At 48.1% G+C, this 19,336-nt stretch overlaps 7 protein-coding genes across 7 annotated transcripts; 4 read left to right on the top strand and 3 right to left on the bottom strand.

The window, feature by feature from the left end:
* Positions 1 to 470: 470 nt before the first annotated feature.
* N7443_004454 (3'-5'-exodeoxyribonuclease) lies at positions 471 to 1,657 on the top strand (the record flags this gene model as incomplete). The annotated part of the gene is made up of 5 exons (XM_056884510.1): positions 471 to 518; positions 574 to 751; positions 807 to 1,297; positions 1,356 to 1,546; positions 1,612 to 1,657. The coding sequence occupies 5 exons, from the start codon at positions 471 to 473 to the stop codon at positions 1,655 to 1,657; spliced, it is 954 nt and encodes a 317-aa protein (XP_056742788.1).
* A 915-nt stretch (positions 1,658 to 2,572) lies between these two features.
* N7443_004453 (Asparagine synthase glutamine-hydrolyzing) lies at positions 2,573 to 4,157 on the bottom strand (the record flags this gene model as incomplete). Its single annotated transcript, XM_056884509.1, has 3 exons — positions 2,573 to 3,148; positions 3,201 to 3,830; positions 3,882 to 4,157. The coding sequence occupies 3 exons, from the start codon at positions 4,155 to 4,157 to the stop codon at positions 2,573 to 2,575; spliced, it is 1,482 nt and encodes a 493-aa protein (XP_056742787.1).
* Positions 4,158 to 4,805: 648 nt separating this feature from the next.
* N7443_004452 (putative amino acid transporter) lies at positions 4,806 to 6,787 on the top strand (the record flags this gene model as incomplete). Its single annotated transcript, XM_056884508.1, has 6 exons — positions 4,806 to 5,729; positions 5,780 to 5,939; positions 5,992 to 6,003; positions 6,060 to 6,264; positions 6,318 to 6,676; positions 6,753 to 6,787. 6 exons carry the CDS (start codon positions 4,806 to 4,808, stop codon positions 6,785 to 6,787), a joined length of 1,695 nt encoding a protein of 564 aa, XP_056742786.1.
* Positions 6,788 to 7,882: 1,095 nt separating this feature from the next.
* Positions 7,883 to 10,997, top strand: N7443_004451 (uncharacterized protein; the record flags this gene model as incomplete). The annotated part of the gene is made up of 4 exons (XM_056884507.1): positions 7,883 to 7,933; positions 8,068 to 8,220; positions 8,283 to 8,451; positions 8,506 to 10,997. The coding sequence occupies 4 exons, from the start codon at positions 7,883 to 7,885 to the stop codon at positions 10,995 to 10,997; spliced, it is 2,865 nt and encodes a 954-aa protein (XP_056742785.1).
* Positions 10,998 to 12,886: 1,889 nt separating this feature from the next.
* Positions 12,887 to 13,183, bottom strand: N7443_004450 (uncharacterized protein; the record flags this gene model as incomplete). Its single annotated transcript, XM_056884506.1, has 1 exon — positions 12,887 to 13,183. The coding sequence occupies one exon, from the start codon at positions 13,181 to 13,183 to the stop codon at positions 12,887 to 12,889; it is 297 nt and encodes a 98-aa protein (XP_056742784.1).
* Positions 13,184 to 15,871: 2,688 nt separating this feature from the next.
* On the top strand, positions 15,872 to 16,054 carry N7443_004449 (uncharacterized protein; the record flags this gene model as incomplete). Its single annotated transcript, XM_056884505.1, has 1 exon — positions 15,872 to 16,054. One exon carries the CDS (start codon positions 15,872 to 15,874, stop codon positions 16,052 to 16,054), a length of 183 nt encoding a protein of 60 aa, XP_056742783.1.
* A 1,248-nt stretch (positions 16,055 to 17,302) lies between these two features.
* Positions 17,303 to 19,122, bottom strand: N7443_004448 (RAD52 DNA repair protein RADC; the record flags this gene model as incomplete). The annotated part of the gene is made up of 4 exons (XM_056884504.1): positions 17,303 to 18,270; positions 18,319 to 18,673; positions 18,722 to 18,808; positions 18,865 to 19,122. The coding sequence occupies 4 exons, from the start codon at positions 19,120 to 19,122 to the stop codon at positions 17,303 to 17,305; spliced, it is 1,668 nt and encodes a 555-aa protein (XP_056742782.1).
* Positions 19,123 to 19,336: the final 214 nt, after the last annotated feature.

Raw genomic sequence — 19,336 nt, 5'->3', positions numbered from 1 at the left:
GTCCGGAAGCTAAGCCCTGAGTGCGGCTGATAACTTCAGTTCCTGAGTCAACATAAAAGTTTGCCGCATATACAACCTTGCATGTGTTGAGTCATACTTCTCTCGACGACACTGCATATCTGTTTCACACTGCATTTTTCTCATGCTCATTTCCTTTGTGCGAGGCTCTGCCCTGAAGACTTTTGGGGATTTTCAAAACTCGATCATCAGGAAGGGGATCAAAGATACATCTCTCATCTCGAGACTCTGGAACTTCAAAAATTTAAGCCGGTTAGGTAGGTGGAGAGTATGGCAGAACTTGATTTTGCTATTTAGCTCGCTCTCGATCCCTGATATCCCGCCATGGCGCTTGTAATATCTCGCTAATTGTTGCCTCAGGAATCGCGCGAGAAAACACTCTCGTTTGTCATTTGCGTCCTTATTCAGGCTGCAACACCAGAAGGGGTTTTTCTTCGATTGCAAACAAAAAGATGTCCGCAAACATGTGTGACTCCCTCAAGCCACTCCGATATGTCGATGTATGTCTTGCCCCCGATCCGCAAATTTCAACCTCTGACAAATTTGATAATTTAGATCGGCATCAACCTGAGCGATCCCATGTTCGCTGGAACATACCATGGAAAGCAAGCTCACGAAGCCGACCTTGACGATGTCATCCAGCGCGCCAAGGATGTCGGTTGTGAAAAGTTCATGGTAACTGGATCCGACCTTGTCGAATCCGAGGAAGCTATCAATATTGCGCGGAAATATCGTGAGTTTCTCTTTGCATTTTGACTAAGATAGCCCACTGACCGTCTTAACTACAGCCGGCTTCTGTTATGCCACAGTAGGTGTACATCCCTGCCAGGCTAAACTTTTCGATGAGTACCCAGAAGGTCCATCAAAGATGATCGACGAGCTCCGAAAAATGGCCATCGAGTCGAAGGATGCCGGACTTGCGGTTGCATTTGGCGAGATCGGTCTTGATTATGATCGCCTCTTCCACAGCGCCAAAGAGCCACAACTGAAGTATTTCGAGGCACAGCTGGACCTGGCCGTGGAGATCCAGATGCCACTCTTCCTCCATTCCCGTGCTGCTAGTGATGACTTTGAACGGTTAATTGCCTCGAGACTTGATAAACTCCCCAAAGGCGGCCTCGTCCATAGTTTTACTGGAACGATGGAAGAGATGGAGCGCCTCATTGCGCTGGGTCTTGATATCGGTGTTAACGGCTGCAGCATGAAGACCCAGGAGAATCTAGACGTCATTAAGGCAATTCCCTTGGAAAGGCTTCAGATTGAGACTGACGGCCCATGGGTATGTTTTATATCCATTGCCGTGCTTTGCATATCCCCCAGCTGACCCGGTGTTGTAGTGTGAGATCCGGCCGTCGCATGCGTCGGCGAAGTTCCTCGAGGGTGCTCCTGAGCTGCCCAAGTCTGTCAAAAAGGAGAAATGGCAGAAGGGCATGATGGTGAAGGGCCGTAACGAGCCTGTTGCTATTGCTCGTGTTGCGCACGTTATCGCTCAGGTCAAGGGGATCTCTGTTGAAGAAGTCTGCGAGGCGTAAGTTTTTTTTTTTTTTTTTTTTCCATGTGCGGAGGTTTTGTATACACTGACAGTCGATATAGTGCTTGGAACAACTCCACTAAGATGTTCGGTCTTGGATTGCAGTGAAATTGGAGTCTTCTGGCATTGGCAATGGCCACGCCATTTGTGGGGGGATTTTATGGTATAGGGTAAGCGGTGCTTCCATTCTTCAGATGATAGAGTATCTTCCGGCTTGTTTGAGACGGCCAGCGCCGGCAGCGGGTCGCCAAAGGATGATTTTATTCCAGCCATGATTGAAAGAAAAATAGTTGTAAAAAGATATTGAAGAAAATAATGGTTCCCTCAAAATTCTTGAAGCAGAGCATATGGATCTCAACGAGCTTGCTGAGCAGATTATCGGTCTCAAAAGCGAGCCGAAGAATCTACAGGCGGGTCATTCTGAAGGAACGAAGAAGGCTGTCGTGATGTTACTTTTGTTCAGGAAAACCTCAAGGAGAAAAAAAAGATGATCGACGAAATGAAGGCTTTTGGCTCAAATCTGAAGACGCTGCTATCTGACAAACAGACAAAGAGCGCGAAGCTTGAGAAAGAGAGAATACGACTCCGTGATGAAGGGCAAAGGACTTTGGTTGGCTTCGGAAGCTGCAGAGTTTCCCCGTGCGCGATCCCGAAGCTGACGAAGATTTAATGTAAGTTGCCGCGAGATGGATATGACAATGCGTCTAACTACCATGTACCAGGATAGATGCATTTTCAACCCTTTCTGAGCTTGCTCCAACCTTGAATCAAAACCTCAGCGTCGAAGCTCTCAGTGTGAGTGCCATATACTATCTTTTCTACATCAGATCAATAAAGCAGTCGTAGTTGGGTCTCTTATCAAGGTTATACCACCGCCTTTGCCATACTATATGATATAAGAATAAGTGATGAAAAAGTAGTATCATTTCTCGAGTAAACGTTGAGTAGAATAAAGATTACCTAAACTGCCAGTCCATTGGATATTGATTTTCACATGAGTAGTCATCATATCCGCCATCAAGTCTACTCGCAGGTATCAATAATTTCATGGTCAAGAAAAAGCATGTCGGTGTCTCTGTACTCCAAAAGGTAAGGCTCGCACCTTTCGGAGTTGTCGTTCTGAGTTGCTGGCGTGGACTCATCGAGGCCCTCGAAAGATGATTCACTGGAGGTCTTCAGGAGTAGGGTATCGTTTTCGAGGAAGTACTCCATGTGGTCTTGTTCAGTAGTGTTGAGATTGGAATTGTCCAAGTCGAGGGGATCACTGTGAGGCAATGTAGATTCTCCAAAATCCATGCTTGTAGCGGCATCTGGGTAATGTTGTGGTAAGTTAGGCTCCGGGGTAAAAAACGGCCTGCACTCTTCATACGCTTTAGGTCTGCGGGTCCTTCGCTGCGCGATACGCCATAAAGATGAGTGGATGGTGGATTTCAGGCTCGGTACACGCGGCTCTGGTGGAACAGTTTTTTCGTTAAAATCATTTGATTGTTGGAGCATGGAAGAAAGTTTGCTTTGTATTATGGGGTTCATGCTGCTTAAAAGCATGGATGTCATAGCTTTGGAGATGATTGAGATTGATGCTGCTCGTTGATGTATTGCCTGCACATGGTTAGATCTCAGGTTTTCGCACGTGATAAAACCTTAAGCTTACCTCGCGATAGTCCGGGTTAAAAACTGCAGGGGCCAAGTCGGATAAGCTCACAAGGGTGTTCTTATCACCAAGCTTGATTTGGCGATCTCTTGCTGTAGAGGAAATGATCAATTTTCGAAGGCCGAAGTCAATGAGTCGAAGCATGGCCTCGGCTAAGTTGTCAATTGATTCATGCTGCGGCGATGGTGATCTCACTCCATCGTTTGGGAAGAGAGTGTTTTGTCTGACAAAAGCCTTCCCAGGCTCGCGAGAAGACAATGAACACGCGGCCTCTTCAAATTTTTCCGGGTGCATTGGATAGTAGCATTCTGCAGAAGGGAAGAGCCATTCAAGTTGACTCATGTGTTCAACGTGGGGATGTGTCCGTCTGTGAATATTTTGTTTCCCTTGTGGGTATTTGTACTCCGCGTATATATCGATTGTCGCCAAGGAAATTGTCGGCACACAGGGTGGAACATGTGGATCGGGAGGGTTCAGAAGCACAACGGGCAGAGCCCGCCCTTTTGTGATATTGGAGGTTATGGGAATGCGACACAGACCAAATGTGATGTAGTGGGCTCTGATGAGATCGGTATTCGTGTTATCGCCATGCCCCTTGAGCACGATGGCAAACCCTAGGTCGGACCAAACCTGTGACGGTGTGAGCGTAAGTAAAGAATTCCATGGATATACGTTCAGTACCTTGGAGTTACAGAGCATTTCCGACAAGTTGCAGATGAGTGCAGATGTTGCGAGCTCCAAGCATGTGTGCATGCCGATGGAGAGCCGGATCTCCAGTTCTGGAGCCTCAGCAATCCAGATTGAAGGTTGATCGGGCCATTGAAGAGCATTAACCGGTAGTTCGATAGACATGATTTTACTGGAATGGATGAAATGCGCAATTGCGGAGAGCTGAAGCTGAAGTGGTGAATCGCTAGCATAGAAGAGACATCGACCCAAGTCGACTGTCCGGCTCATTTCGCCGTCAGTTGGTCACAATTCGGTTCTCACTCCAGCGTTGGCAAATTTCAATGAAGGCGCCAAGCTTGACCATGTTTTGGGGTAAACCGGAAAGTCAAGTGCGAGCGAAGCGCGAGAAGTGTTCAATATTAATTGAGATGGGGGTTGAAGCCTGAGGCTCAACCGGAATCCGGGGTACCCCATGACGTCGACTTACAATGTGAGGTTCGATTGTAAATTTATTTCTACTTCAGGGCTAATGCAGTTTTTGAAACCTCATTGAGCTCGCAATTTCGCATACAATAAGTTTATATAACCAAAATTCTCGCCATCTCCATCATATCAATTGATCGTCAGGCTACATGTTCACTAATCTTTACATGTAGCTTGACTAAGGTGACCAATAATCTGGAGCCTCCCGTACTTCGCGGGGGCAGACATACAGGTAAGAATCCAAATGCCCTGAGGCATTGTAGAAGGTCTAACTCATAGCTACTTGGAATCCACTCGAGCGCGTTGAAATGCACGAGTGACAGGATGTGGAGCCGCTGATCAACAAAGGCTCCAGCTGTCTTATCGATAACGATAACGATAACGATCACGTGGGTGTTTAAATGAAACTGGCCTCAATCAACCACCTTCATTCCTAACTTCACGCGGTCAAACATGCCCCTGGAGGAGGGAGAACATGATCCTCCGACTGGACAAAATGACCAGCATGATCATGAATCGGCTTCCTTGCTATCACCGACCGATCAAGAGGAGGAAGGCCTTATCGTCCATCCTGATCCGGCCGGTTCCCCAGGTCCCCTCAACCGCCCCCGATCCAAGCGCCAATCCTCGATATCACAGCCTACTCTAGATGGACATCGCCGTACGCCCAGGACTACCAATAGGGTTCGATTTGTGGAGGAATCCGCAGAGGAGGAAGACGACCAGCTTTCAAATGGTCGAGCTTACAGCCCCGACGATGCGCAATGGCTCGACGAAGAAGATTACGAGTTCAATGAGCATTTGGAGTCCGGAAATCGCAGCGGGGGACAATCAGTGCCACTACTGACAAATATTGAAGCTCCCAGCGTGACCTTAGCGACTTCGGAAGACTTCTTCCCGGAAGATCACCTTGAAGACGCGAGACCTCGAAGCGGGATGAAAATGGCCTTCATGAACATGGCTAATAGCATTATTGGTGCCGGTATCATCGGTCAGCCGTATGCGCTCCGTCAAGCGGGTCTTACAATGGGCATTCTGCTCTTGACAGCGCTGACTGTGACGGTGGATTGGACTATTCGCCTCATCGTGATCAATTCGAAGCTCAGTGGAGCGGACTCCTTCCAGGCTACTATGCAATACTGCTTTGGGAGAAGTGGTCTTATTGCTATATCAATTGCGCAATGGGCGTTCGCGTTTGGTGGTATGGTCGCGTTTTGTATCATTGTGGGTGATACGATACCGCACGTTTTCGCCGCCCTCTTTCCCTCGCTGCGCAACATGTCATTCTTGTGGCTGCTGACGGACCGTCGAGCTGTGATTGTTCTATTTGTCCTTTGCGTCTCATATCCGCTTTCGCTTTATCGGGACATTGCCAAAGTGAGCTACTCCTGTCTTTGTTTTGTAATTGTCCGCTAACAGGTCCACAGTTGGCGAAAGCATCTGCTCTCGCGCTCGTCAGCATGATCGTAATCGTCGTCACGGTCATTACCCAAGGATTCCGGGTGCCAAGTGAATCGAGGGGGGAGTACAAGAGCATTCTTATTGTGAACTCGGGCTTCTTCCAGGCCGTTGGTGTGATTTCCTTTGGTGAGTAATGTTCGTTTGTGGTTGTTTCGAGTACTGCGCTAATATAATGCAGCCTTTGTTTGCCGTATGTTACCTGCCCATGTCGTGACGTTCAAATTTTCAAAACTAATGTCCTCCAAGACCACAACAGTCTCCTGATCTATGGATCTCTGAAGAAACCCACACTAGATCGCTTTGCCAAGGTCACACATTATTCGACTGTAGTCTCTTTGTGCATGTGTCTAGCCATGGGCCTCGCGGGATTTTTGTCCTTTGGATCGAAGACTCAAGGAAATGTGCTCAATAATTTCCCAGCCGACAATATCCTGGTCAACATTGCCCGACTGTAAGCAATAGCTGTCTAGTTGTGGAAAGTACCAATGCTGACATATTCAAAAGATGTTTCGGCTTGAACATGCTCACTACCCTTCCACTGGAAGCATTCGTCTGTCGATCAGTTATGACAACTTACTACTTCCCAGATGAACCATTCAACCCTAACCGGCACTTGATTTTTACAACGACTCTGGTTGTGACATCAATGGTGCTGGCGTTGGTGACATGTGATCTAGGCAGCGTGTTCGAATTGATTGGTGCAACTAGTGCTGCCGCCCTGGCATACATCTTCCCTCCGCTCTGTTGGATCAAACTTAGCAGTGCTACTCGGAAAGAAAAGATTCCCGCATATCTATGTGTTGGATTTGGGCTTGTTGTCATGGGTGTGAGTGTAGTGCAAGCTGTTGCAAAGATCATTCGAAGTAAGTCTGCCGTTGCCTGCGGGCCACTCAGGTACCTTTCCATTACGTAAAGGACGTATGCTAAACTTTGTTACAGGCGACGGCGAGGGTAGCTCATGTGGAGCTCCTTGAATGCACACAATCCATGTCCTTCTACCTTACTCATAGACTCAAGCCACCATTGATGGGGACGATACCCTTGTACATATATCAATAGGTGCTTATGGAGCCACCATTATCAATTGCCTCAGTTTCAAACTTATTCCCCCAATTCGGACATTAATCCCAAGGCGCGTATAACAATGGACATTCATCTCATGATGCACACAAAGAAGCTTCGGGCATCTTCCTATTTGATATTCAATTTATCGAAAATTTATGTCATTTGGCATTTATGCTAATGGAAACTCGGCGCATTGAAGTATTATTTCATATACTTCGAATGACCTTACTGGTCAAGAAAATACCAGCCAAACTTCAGGCAGCTATTAAACCAGATAACCTCAAAGCACGGTTACATCTTCATCAAATAATAATACTTTTGGATTTTATTTCAAATGGTTTATGAACTGATAAAGCCTTAGAGATGTGAACGTAACCAACTTGTCGCTAGTGCTATGCCAGCGGGGGCTGATACACTCTGTCCATGAGAGTGGAAGCACTGTGATCACTATCAATGCTTGTTGCTGCTCGACAGATCCGACCTGGACCTTGTTTGGTCCATATTATATTGAACCCCATCAATGATTCGCACTCTCTGAATTTCCGGATACTTCCGTCACTCTCGATCGGTAAAGTTGTCTCTGGCAAAGAGAAGAGTGCGACTTGGTCCCAACAGTCACAAGGTCACGTTTTCTATGCTTCCTGCCGTCAGTCTTGTCGTGATCCATTCCCGAGATTCGCGACTACTTTCAGCCTCTACCTTCACTTTGCTTTCTCGTCTCCCTCACCGAACCTTTCCTTCTCCCAAAACTTCTCTATTTTCCATCAACAAGGCCTTTTCACTTTTCCCCTTCCATTGATGGCTCATAGTCTGCTATCGTTCATGAACACCGTGCCCCCAAGAGACATTCTCGGGATCCGTAGACTGATCCGTGCCCTGACACTCTAACCATTGGTTTTTCAACTTCATCCCTGGGCCGTGGCTTCCTTCCTGGAGACTGCCTTAAACTGATCCTCCCCCGCAGTCTTTTCGTTTCACCTTTTCAAGCACGGGGCTGTTTGGGAATGTTCAAATCAAAGAAGCAAAAGCAAGACCGCCGTCGTGGCCGTCAGACAGTATGTTATCATCGTGTAACCCCGCCGTTGCTTCCTGTCTCTCGCCATGCTGACCATGCCCTTCTCTAGGATGATAATGGGTCACCTCGAAGTCCCGGACAGGGCTCTGTCGGGCCCATTGATGAACGCCCTAGAAAATCCCAGATGGCAAGTCGCCCAAAAGTCTGCGCAGTGCGCCTGACGGTCGCTATGCTAAACATGAGTTTCTACAGGGTGATTCTGCTCATGGCCAGCCTAATAGCTCGGCCGACGCGGCGAAACACGAGCGTCTGATGCGACTTCAAATGGTATGTCACGTTGTCAATCCTCTGGGGTTTAGTCATGGTCTTGCTAAGTGTGAAATGCATAGGATGATCTAGGCACGGCTCGACGTGAACGGCTATCCACTGAAGATGACCCCCGAAACATCCATCGTGTCCAGCACGAAGTCCTTGAAGCGAGTCGGGAATCTAACATTCCTGGTACAGAGGCTTTTAGAAGAGCCAGCCAGAACCGGACCGCACTGGCAGGTTGGGCAAGTATGTCATTGAAAATTCATGCTTTCTTGGTGAAATCCACTTATGTTTGTTTAGACGCTGGGAAGATCGTTGCGACCAAAGAAACAAGCTACGAACAACTCGCAGACATTGGCGGCGGCCAGTCTCATCGTGCCGCTCTCAATGCTCGTCTTGCGGAAGCCCGAAGCTTTCACAATGAGTCCACGCGCAATGCATCTGCAAAGCATGCCCGTGGTAATTCCAGAGCCAGGACCCAGGCTGCACATGTTCATCGTCACGTCACTCCTGTCACCACCAGGGCCAGTCCCATACCCGTCGCGGGCCATTTTCGTCTCCGGTCTCCCCCAGACAATGCAACTACATCGGGCAGGGAACATATTGCGAAGAGTCACGATAGTTCATCCAAGTCGTCTTCTCAAGGAGGTGGCTCTCTTGAAGCACGCGGCCATGGCCATGACCATGCCCCGCAGGGACCTGGGGTCGAAGCAGTGAGAAGCCGGGCTGATACCACGTCTCGCAGAAAGATTGGAAACTGGGCAAGCAATATCTCAAGCCCGCAGGTTTTTCTGGACAATCTTCGACAGCATGGCCACCTAGCGGTTCCACCTCCTGGCACCCGGACACCACCCAAGCCGGTTCAGTCTACCTCTCGACCCATCCGGTCTTCTTCTCGGTCCCCTCGTGTCGTTTGGACGCCACTTCGGTCTGCTTCTCGGCATTCTCAGTCTGTTACGCTGCCCGCTCAGAGTTCTCCAGTCTTGATCCAGCCTGATCTTCATCAGTCCGTACCTCAGCCTACACCTCAGCCTATTTCTCACTCTATTCCTCAGACTTCTCAGCCTATCGCTCAAAATAGAGCTACAGGAGATCCCACTTTGGACTCAGCTACCAGCAACGCGTCCGCCCTTGAAATTTCTTGCCAGTCTACAACTCCTCCGCCGCGGCGAATGTTGGTGCCGACCTCTCGTCAGCCACGCAAAACCGACCTTTCTAAGTCCATGTCCGATTTGCCCCTACAAGGGAATCTTTTGCTGGATTTCGAAGACACTGGTGAGGCCAAAATGCATATGCAAGGCCAAAAGAGACAAATAACTTCTGATTACCCCGAATTGATGGGCTTGGATTTCAAGGAACCTCCGCTTCTGGACTGGTCGACTTCTGTCACTCCAGCAAGGCCAAATCAGACACCTGCGGAAATTGGAGCTGCGATCTGGGCTGAGGCTCTTGACTTCAATCGTGCTCGTGGCAATTCTGCGCTTGAAAAAAGTATCCTCGGTGAATCACACTCTCGTGACAACGGTCCTCCTGCGACACCCGCGTTTGGAAGCAGTATTTTTGTTGCCTCTCATTGTGATGAGAAACTCATTCCAGTCGGAGATAATCCATTCTTTTTCCCTACCCCTTTGGTGCCTACGACTGAGAACGCCTCGCTCCAAAGCAACCTTTTCTCAATTATTGCCTGCATAGGCCAGGAGCACAAGAACGCCGTCCGCGATATTCACTCCTCAACCACGTGTCAGTCTCTTTATCAACCTCTCTTCAATAGCTACCGTTCTCCAGGTGATACTCCCTTATCTGGAGCATCTAAGAAGAGCAAAGCTCGCGATATTCCTTCGCCTTCGCTCTTGTCGCCTGATAAAGGAAAGCATGCTTATTTCACTTCTGGCTTTGAGAGATTGCGTGTTTCAGAGTCCCCCACTCGTGTGAATGCCGCTATCCCTAAGCTTCCTGCTGTTCCTACGCCTGTCGATGGGCCCAGGATCGTTGGGACCTTGCGTCACTCTCGATGGGCAGAGCCACGGCTCAAGCATCACGAAATCGAGAATTCCAAGTCGAAAGTGATTGGTGTATGCGCTTCCCTAGAGTCACAATATTTGCATCGTCATCATTCTGTCTGGGAACACCCAGAGAAGTGGGAACCCAGGACTAAGGTTCCACGTACTACCTCCGAACCTGCTGCGACGCAGCCCGCACAAACTCAGGGTCAACAGCAAGTTCCTGCCTCTACGGCCCTGAATAATTTGGGCTCACCTCGTGCTCTTTCACGGGCTCTTGGTCCTGCCTTGGGTCCTGTGAAGATGATATCCCAGCAACTGGGTGATCTCAATCAGGCATCCCGGCGTGAAAACCGAAACTCGTCGGCTGGTAGCGTTACTTTTGTTGCTAACTCCTCCTGGTTCACTCCCACGGACACACATTGTCAGTCTAGTCCAAGACCCAAAGCCATGGGTCTCGAGCCGTACAACCTATCGACCAAGACAGCAACCCAGTCTCAGCGGCAAGCTCCCAACACCACGGACTTCAATGATTTAAGTCTACCGCGCGCTCCTCCTCGGGTCCTTGGTCCTGCCCCAGTCCCTATGAGTGTGTGGTCCCAGCGACAGGATGACCTCAGACGGGCCGTGCTGCTTGAGAACCAGAACACGTCTACCGGTAAAATCGCTTCCACTACTAGCTCCACTCAGTCTATTGCCCTGAGCGCCAAAAGCCAGTCTAGTCTGAGACCCAAGCCTAAGGCCAAGGGTCTCGAGCCATACAACCCTTCCAGCAAGAAACATGGCGACTGAAATCTCACTCCATGACACTAAACCGAGTCAATTGTCACGACTCAGTTGACAGTCATCTTGCAACATCAGATTCAGCGATGCTCTGCCCAACAAAAGCTTGCCTTTGACGCCTGGGTGTCTCTGCTGCTCTCAATGGTGTTACAAGTTTCTCTGCTCTCTAGTATCTCCCTTCCTGTTCGACTATTGCCTTAGTCTCAACCCAACTCTTAATAGTTGAGTTTCGTGGGCGTGATGCCCCTTTCGTCCGTTCTCTGTCCGCAGCTTCCACCGCTTCTTTTTTTCCTTTCCGATTTCTTCACTACTCTATCATCTCTTCGTTCGCAAATCGCTCGCAGAAGCTGCGATCTTGCCATTTTCTTGCGTTTGCTTTTTTCTCTCCCTTTTATCGAACTGAAACAGAGAAAATTTATTTAATCTTTTCCTCTTCGTAGATCTTGTGTAGTGCGAACGTAATAAACCCCTGTGAAGCTCACAAACGTACTAGCTCATCAGGGTTTCGCGGTTTAGGCGTTGTTGATGAGTTCTGTAGACGGTTAAATTGAAGCTTAAATAGGCATACGGTCGGCCCGCTTTATCTCCGCATCACCACGTGCCTGTGGACTTAAAAAGCTAGTTTCTGGGTCTGATCTTAAACTAAATCCCCACGTTAAAATAGGAGATAAACTATCCTACTAGTATAAAGTAACAGCCGTTACAGAGCCGCTCGAAATCAGTTTCACCTCTTTGTTCCCTTCGATTTTTTCTCGAACTCTATTCTAAAACACGCCTAGTCTATGTTTATTTTAGCTTCTCGTAAGGTCGTATTTGCATAGAAAGCTATATGATTGTTTTTTTATATAATTGTTGGAATATAGACCAATGCTGCATAGAGTGAGACTACCCTTATAATTTCTTTCCTCAATTCTAACGGAATATCCATTTTATATTCTGACACCCAAGGTCCCAAAAAAGTGTCGGCATGGAATCCATCGGATACCGGGAAAAGTGTTATTCCTGCATGTTTATACTGTTTCCATATCTATTCTTATAGTTATAAATTGGTGGATTCATAGCTAAGACAAATCAGAGTTTTTCAATACGCCTGATCAGGTTGATCGCCTTCTATATCTGACAGATACGAACGGTCACGTTACCCTACTTTGTCTGCCATACGGCATCGGCCTTTAAGGCATATTTCTATACTTTCGTACCCTTACCCAGCAATACACACCTTTCCACCTCCAGAGTCTCACTTTAAATACCTGAATACCTTTTATCTAAAAATTTACTACCCTGTTACCTTAAATTCTAAATAAATTGCATTAAATGCCCCACTTGGCATGAATGGTTTCTTCGCAACCCATGGGTTATGTCAATGTCTAGTTTGACCACACCGTTAGATCACTCCGTTATCACCACTCCATTAAACCACCTTCATTGGCCGTCTAAATTTGACCTATAAAGACCACAGCAATTTCCATTCAGAAGTTCAAGTTTTGCGGTTGGACTCACGAAGTGACAGAAACAATGGCCGACCTATCCTTACACTTTTATCTGACCGATTCAATACATAATTTGCCTGGCAGAATGAAGCAGTGCGCGGAATACAATACTAAATGGCCTTGAATCTAAATTCTGTCGGAAACCCCGATTAGAGACCCGTGGAAAAGATAAAATATATACAATAAACGCATAATCAAATCAGAAACCAACGTCTGGCTCTAACAATCGAACAGAACCACACAGCCAGACGAAACAGAAATCCCAAGTCCATAAAAGTTGGTGCCACTCGTGGGTTCCTCGCCGTCAATGTGGGTCTGAGTACCGTACGCGCCATGGCACTCACTGTTAAATATGTATGTTAGTTTCTTTTTTAATGCTCACAAATGACATAAAAGTCGGGCATTGACTTACGTGAAACCGCTCGTGTCACAGTTGGCACCCCAGGAAAAAGTGTCGTCCAAATAGTCGGAGCTCCAGGTGAGGAGGTCAGCGCAGGGCGAATAATCACCTTCGTATGCGCCAATATCATTTCCATCTGGATCTAAGAGAGTGACGCCCTTGCCACTGCTAACGGTAGTGCCACCGTCTCCAGCGCCGGCCGAGTTGGTGGACCAATAGCCGACAGCGGAGCACTGAGCCGCCATAGCTGATGGAATACTGGTGGCTGCAAGCAGCATAGCCGGAACAATGTTGTACATGATCATCTTGAATGGGGTCTCTCGATGAAGAAGTTTGAATCCACTGGTCTTGGTAAACTAGATTGTCTTGAGAAACTGGAACGAGAAGGACTTGAAGGGCTCATGTTGATGCCCTTTATATAATTGTTTCTTTCTATTAACGGACCTGTTGATCTTTTCCATAAGTAGGTAGTATTGCGAGAGCCTATCAGATTACCCTACATGCCAAGACGCTTTTGTCCGAGTATACTAGGTCATCTTGATCTCCTCATCCATGTGGAGAGTTACTGTTCAGGTTTGCGTAATATTTGGGGGCTAGTTTGATTGAAGCCACTGGTTCAATTCGAAGAACCAACTCGTGTCGAATTCCTTCAGTCTTGACTCGATGGGGGCAGATATATCTTGTCAGAGTCGAGCCCTTCTCATGCATGCTCTGCCCCATTTCCCTCAAATATTGTTCCTGATATAGACAACATCCTATCGATCATTGTGCTAGCTGTATTCCTAGTTGTCAACGCGGAGTCTCCTGGAAGTGTATCTGTTTCATATCTCATATCCAGGACTCGTCCGAGTACATTGAGTTTCAAACGTGCATTTATTTATTCAACGAAGGTTACCAGATAGCTCCAAATACCACCAAACCTCATTAGTCTCGTTATATTCTATAATAGTAAATTCGAGAAATCTAATTCTCCTTGAGACAAACTGTAGAGTTTGAAACAAGGCTCTACGCCTCCTGTGAGTATACCCAGATCATTATATTACATTGTTTATGATCTCACACTTGCATGGATTAAAATAGCCGAGCTGGGGCCGCCCAGTCCACCTAATTGCGACCCTATGAATACGGCAGGTAATGGCTATCTCTATTCGCCAGAACCTAGTGCCGCCAAGTCCGCCCCTATATCGGAGCCCCGGCTCATCTAGCCAGACCGAAGCATCACGAAAAGCTGGAAAATTCTGGTTCTAACGTGACTGTATGCTTCAATACTCCTGAAACTAACTATGAATTTCTAGTCTGCTTGAAAACTCGCAGATAGATTGGAATACCAAAAAGCTTCTTATTTATGCGATATCATTTGGAGGCAAGTAAATCCTATAGGGCAGGTTGATCTGCTTATGACTACCTGTTTCGCAATAGTGCTTGTAGCGAGACTGACGTCACCAATATTATTATGAGACACGCGTGTATCTGAGAGCAAATGTTACCTTGTCGTTACGTATAGCTTTGGCAATGTAAATGGGGATCAGCCCCTGGTGGTACAGCTCTACTCTCGATTGCTTGTTCACAGATTCCTTGGACCCCAATTGTCGTCATCGTCGGCCTTTCCGGTTTCTCCGTACGCAGATAATAGGTCTCCGCAAGCACACTGCAGTAATATGAACCAATAGCGAAAATGCCGCACATACGCCTGACCTTAGTCGATCTGTAACTATCTTGCCAATAAATACCGGGTTGGTGGCTATAGTTGATATGAATCGTGAGGGTTATCAGCAGAGATGGCGGGGATGGTTACAAATAATTTTCAGCCTGTGGTTCTGGGATTGGCGTTGCCTTCCGTCTTAGATATAATGGCCTGGAGTGCAGATTCCGCCTCAAGGGCGGTTATCTACAAATCTATTCTGATCGCAAAGCTAAAATTGACCCTCTAATTTCTCTTTCCCTTCCCACTATCATAGCCAATGCCCTGGTATTTGGAAAACATGTTGATAACTTAGACGTTCGGTCCTCTAAACCACATAGATGCAATCCTGCGGGGTCGCCTTATCCCGAGTGGGTCCCAGTTAAGGGGAATGTGTCCCCAGGGGAGGTGGCGTTATAGAGCAATATGGTATAGATTATTCGTTCACAAGGTGTTCAATTAGCCTTTATAGTCTACTCGTTCTTCAAATGAATTATTCTCTATCTGTTCCCCTATACAAAGAACCAAGTTGATTATATATCGACCTCGCTCTCGCAGTCACCAACCACTATATCTGCTCTGGTCCACGACTCGGCCGACCGAGCCGTCACAGCCATCGAGCCTCTGATAGGAAGCGACAATTTCGCGACCTGGAAACGTCTCATGACCTCCTATTTGAAAGCCAGGCAGGTGTGGGATCTGGTGTCGGGCGACCTTCAGCGTCCTGACTGCTTGTTCAGGTACGCCAAACCCATTACGGCGGATATCCACCCCTTGGTGGAACCGCACCTTCTGGGGGTGGTAAGCCCACATCAGCATTCATGTCACGGGACTGGAGACCTCCGGAATGAACTTGAATAACGGTACCGGAGAATAGAACTCACTACGTTTTGCGAGTTATTCACCCAGCTTCGCGAAACGACGGGCGATCACTGCGCCAATGGCTTGGAGCCTAGGCTATCCCAATCGCTCGCTGCATCCCTGTTAGGTGCCGCTCTTTCACCCCTAACTGGGCGCGAGGATCCCTGTCCGCGCGGCCAATCCAAGAGGCCTGTCACCGACCCCGTTCGGTGTCACTCTTCCACCCCATTTGGGCGCGGAAAGCTCGATTCAAAGAGTTCCAGGCCACGTACTCGATGGTGATACTAAACAATTACCCTTAGTATTATTCAGCACGGAGCCTTTGCGTGTAACATTTACCAGGCCCATGCATCTGCACAGTATTTCCAGGCGCCGTGTTTTTCAGCCTCTGGGTAGTCTCAGAGTGTGGCTGGGCTCCACACGGGTCGGGGGGATCGTGGCGCGCTTCTTTATGATTGCACTCGAGAACGGGCTTGAGATTGAGCAGATCTTTGAGAGGGATCTAGTCTCGATGGACGAGGAAGGTAGAGAGATTCGGCGGGAGTGGGTTCCCGTGCGGGAGGACGAGGGCCCTGAGAATTGGCAGCGGTGGTGTGTCATTGCGGTTCTGAAGAGGAGAGAGAGTAAGCTGTGAGATGAGAGATGTGGTCTCATTTACATTACGTCGCATAGCGTAGCGTTTACATAGCGTTACCCTTATTACTTATAACGAGAATAATGTTAGACTGAAGAACTATCAAATCCAGGTGTATATACTTACGTGAAAAAAAAGTCCTTGGTCATTACCTTCAATACTCACTCTATATCGAAGTCTCCAAGTCTCTCATCGTTAATGAGGGGCTTTCTTTCAACGCGACACAGGTAAGGGCAAGGTATACTAGAGCTGCGTAACTACCAGTGATTATGAGGCCAGACAGGGAAGTAACATAATATCTACTTCTGTGAATATACCAGGAGACCGAGAAATTTGGCTCCTTAGTCAGCTTGATCAATCACCTAATCGCGGGGTAAACTACCATGGGGATGAGAACTCAGCGGAAGAATAAAAGATACTTCCGGTGACAAATTAAATACATGGAATCTAGATCCTAGCTCTCGATCTGTAAACCACGCTACACCCTATTCGTTATCATACAACTCGTGGTAAAGAAACTGAAGTTACCTCGTCATTACTGAAGACAACCAACATATCACTGTAACCTGGTTTTATTTCAAATTTTGTTGTCCTGTGGCTTCGGTTGATCACTTGTGGCTGCTGCCTAGTTGGGAACGGTAGCCAGTTTGGACCGACAGTCGTCTAGTCCTACTCGGACGGCGGAGTATTGCCCCTTGAAATTAATGTGGTTCTTTTCTCCGTTCCCTCTCCAAGAGCACATCAGTTCAATATCGTGCTGTTTACTGTGCTTTATGCCAGTGGACCTATTTTTGTTGTCAATCTGTTTTATTTGTCCACATTAAGCTGTGTGAAGATCAGGCTTTAATCAGATCCAATGAGAATTATCTATTCTGTTCTGTTTTTATCTTCATCCTACACAACAGCTCGACTTGATATACGGCAAGAGATCGTATTCATTGAATAAAGTTCCGGGATCTAGTTCCACGTGGTGAATAATGAATATCGAGACCCAAACTACATAAAATCTGCTAAACATCACACAGTAGACACAGGTGACTCGTACAAAGTACCAATTTTGTTACAATCCTACTATCTTGTTCCCAGAAACCAGAACGCCGTGTTGATCTCCCAGCATGATAGATTAAAAAATAATTTTGACGCCTTGGACAAAGATCGAAACAAGCTCATATGATGATAAAAATACCCGCTAATTCAACACCAACAACCTTTTCCATCTCGGAAAAAAATACAAAGCAATGACAACGTTTATTTTGCCTGTGGCGGTCCCTGTCCAGGAGGACCATCAGACATGCGAGGTCGCTTGGGGTCGTTGGGACCAGGAGGGGCGGAGTTTACGCCAGGTGAAGTGGTGGCATTCGTGACATCGTTCAAAGGAGGGCGTTTTCCGTTCAAATTTGGCGGGGGGACACTGCCTCCTCGATTGGTGGGTCCGGGACTTTGCACGTTGGGACGAGTCAAGGGACGATAAGATGAGACGGATGGGCCTCGCGAAAGAGGGCTGGCAGCGGCACCGGCACCGGCACCGGGAGCACCGACTCGTCGTTGCAGGTCGGTCGCCGGGTTCACAAAATCGCGCGAGTTATTCGGTGCAGGTGAGCCTGAGCTACCGGTGAGCATTGGTCTGGTGATCGGGACGCTCTTGGTGTGATCGACACCGGCAGTTTTGCGGATAGATGGACTCTCTGCGTGTGGATCAAATTGGCTTCCCTGTATTTGGCCGCCATTGGGGTTGTCACGGAGCATGTCGGCTGCTCGAGCGGAGAAGAAACCGACTGATTGGGAGCCTGGAGGCTGGTTTGCGTCTTGGTTGGGGGCTTGAAGAGGTTCTCTCTTAACCTGTTGCGGTCCATTGGAGTTTTGAGCGTTGGAGTTTGGGACAGGTTGCAATTGAGGTGCCACAGCTGGTCTAATATTGGGATTGTTCTGGGGCACGCCAGGCGCAGCCATCGGTTGTTGCGGTCCAGGCATGGCCGATGGGGTTGGACGTGTATTCGGGGGTAAAGACTGTCTGACGGCAGCATTCGGCCCGTTCCAGCGTTCTGGCTTTGAAGGCGTCACCGCATTAGTGTCAAATCGACCTCCAGGAGGTCCCCTCGGGGGAATAGGCCGGTTCATTGGGGTAGGTGGTTGCCGTGACGTTTCTGGCTCTAATGATATCTCGTCCGGGTTTCCTGAATCTCCTACTACGAAGTCGGCTTCATCGAAGAGATCGCCTGAGCTAGGTTAGTTGGATTGTTAGACGAACGATGTGCAACACTCACTGCCGAACTCTCCGTCGCCATCAAAGGCGGGTTTGATCTCAGGAACATTGCTCTTAGCTTGTTCAACTGGACGCGGCGGAGGGAGGTCATCATCTTCTGCCATTCGTTTGGGTGGAGGGAGCTTTCTCGGAACAAAGTCAGGGTGACGGTGAAGCTCTTCGACATCCCATTTGCCAGGCCCTGCTTTAACCTTGGTGACTTTGGTCAGGTAGTCTTTGTCGTAGACGCAGTTGCCCAGCACATTTCCAAAATTCCGCAAAGTACGCTTCAAGGCATCCGTTGTCCCCTCTTTCTTAGATTTCTCGAACGCTGCGGCTTTCCCCTTGCAGTTCTCAATATGACCATAGCCAATGTCCTGGGCTGATCAGCCATTGCCATCGTGTCCCAACACGATAGAGCTTACCTCGTGAAATGCCCCATCACGCAGTGTAACTCTCACAATAACAGACAATCCCAAGCTAATCTTGCCCGTGTTTTGGTTTTCCTCGATCTAATCAATAGATGTCAGCACAAACCCCCAGTACTGATTGGTCTACGGCAACGCACAAAGTCGATATCAATTTTTTGGATCGAACTGGACCAGCCATTGAACCCAAATACTTCGTTTGCAAGGTTGATGCATTTATCCGCGGAGAGATAGTGTACTTTCTGCCCTGCGGCACCAGGTCGAGAGGAGATGTATTCGGGTCCCAATTTCCTATCGAGACGAGCTTGCAGTGTGGCAATTTCCTGCGCGGTATATTCGCTGATTCGGCGCTCCGGTTCTTCGAATGGATTTGCGATAGCACCTGGGGCATTGGGCATCCTGACGGATGCGGGTCCGCCACGGTGTTGGTCGCCCACACTGAGAAAAAGGGTCAGCCCTTCCGCTCGATGAAGGAATCGTTCGTGTTCGATAGAGGTATCTCACGCTGGCATATTAGAATTGTGCTGTGTTGTTGGCTTGACGTTGGTGACCAGAGCGTGTCAGGCGCGTCTAAACAACGCGGGCAATCACGGTATCACGTGTTGATAAGCA

This window comes from Penicillium atrosanguineum (genome assembly GCF_028827265.1).
Source record: "Penicillium atrosanguineum strain IBT 20685 chromosome Unknown utg000003l_segment0_segment0, whole genome shotgun sequence".
NCBI lineage: Eukaryota > Fungi > Ascomycota > Eurotiomycetes > Eurotiales > Aspergillaceae > Penicillium > Penicillium atrosanguineum.
The sequence above is the reverse complement of the archived record's forward strand: the minus strand, read 5'-3'. Positions and strand labels throughout refer to the sequence as shown.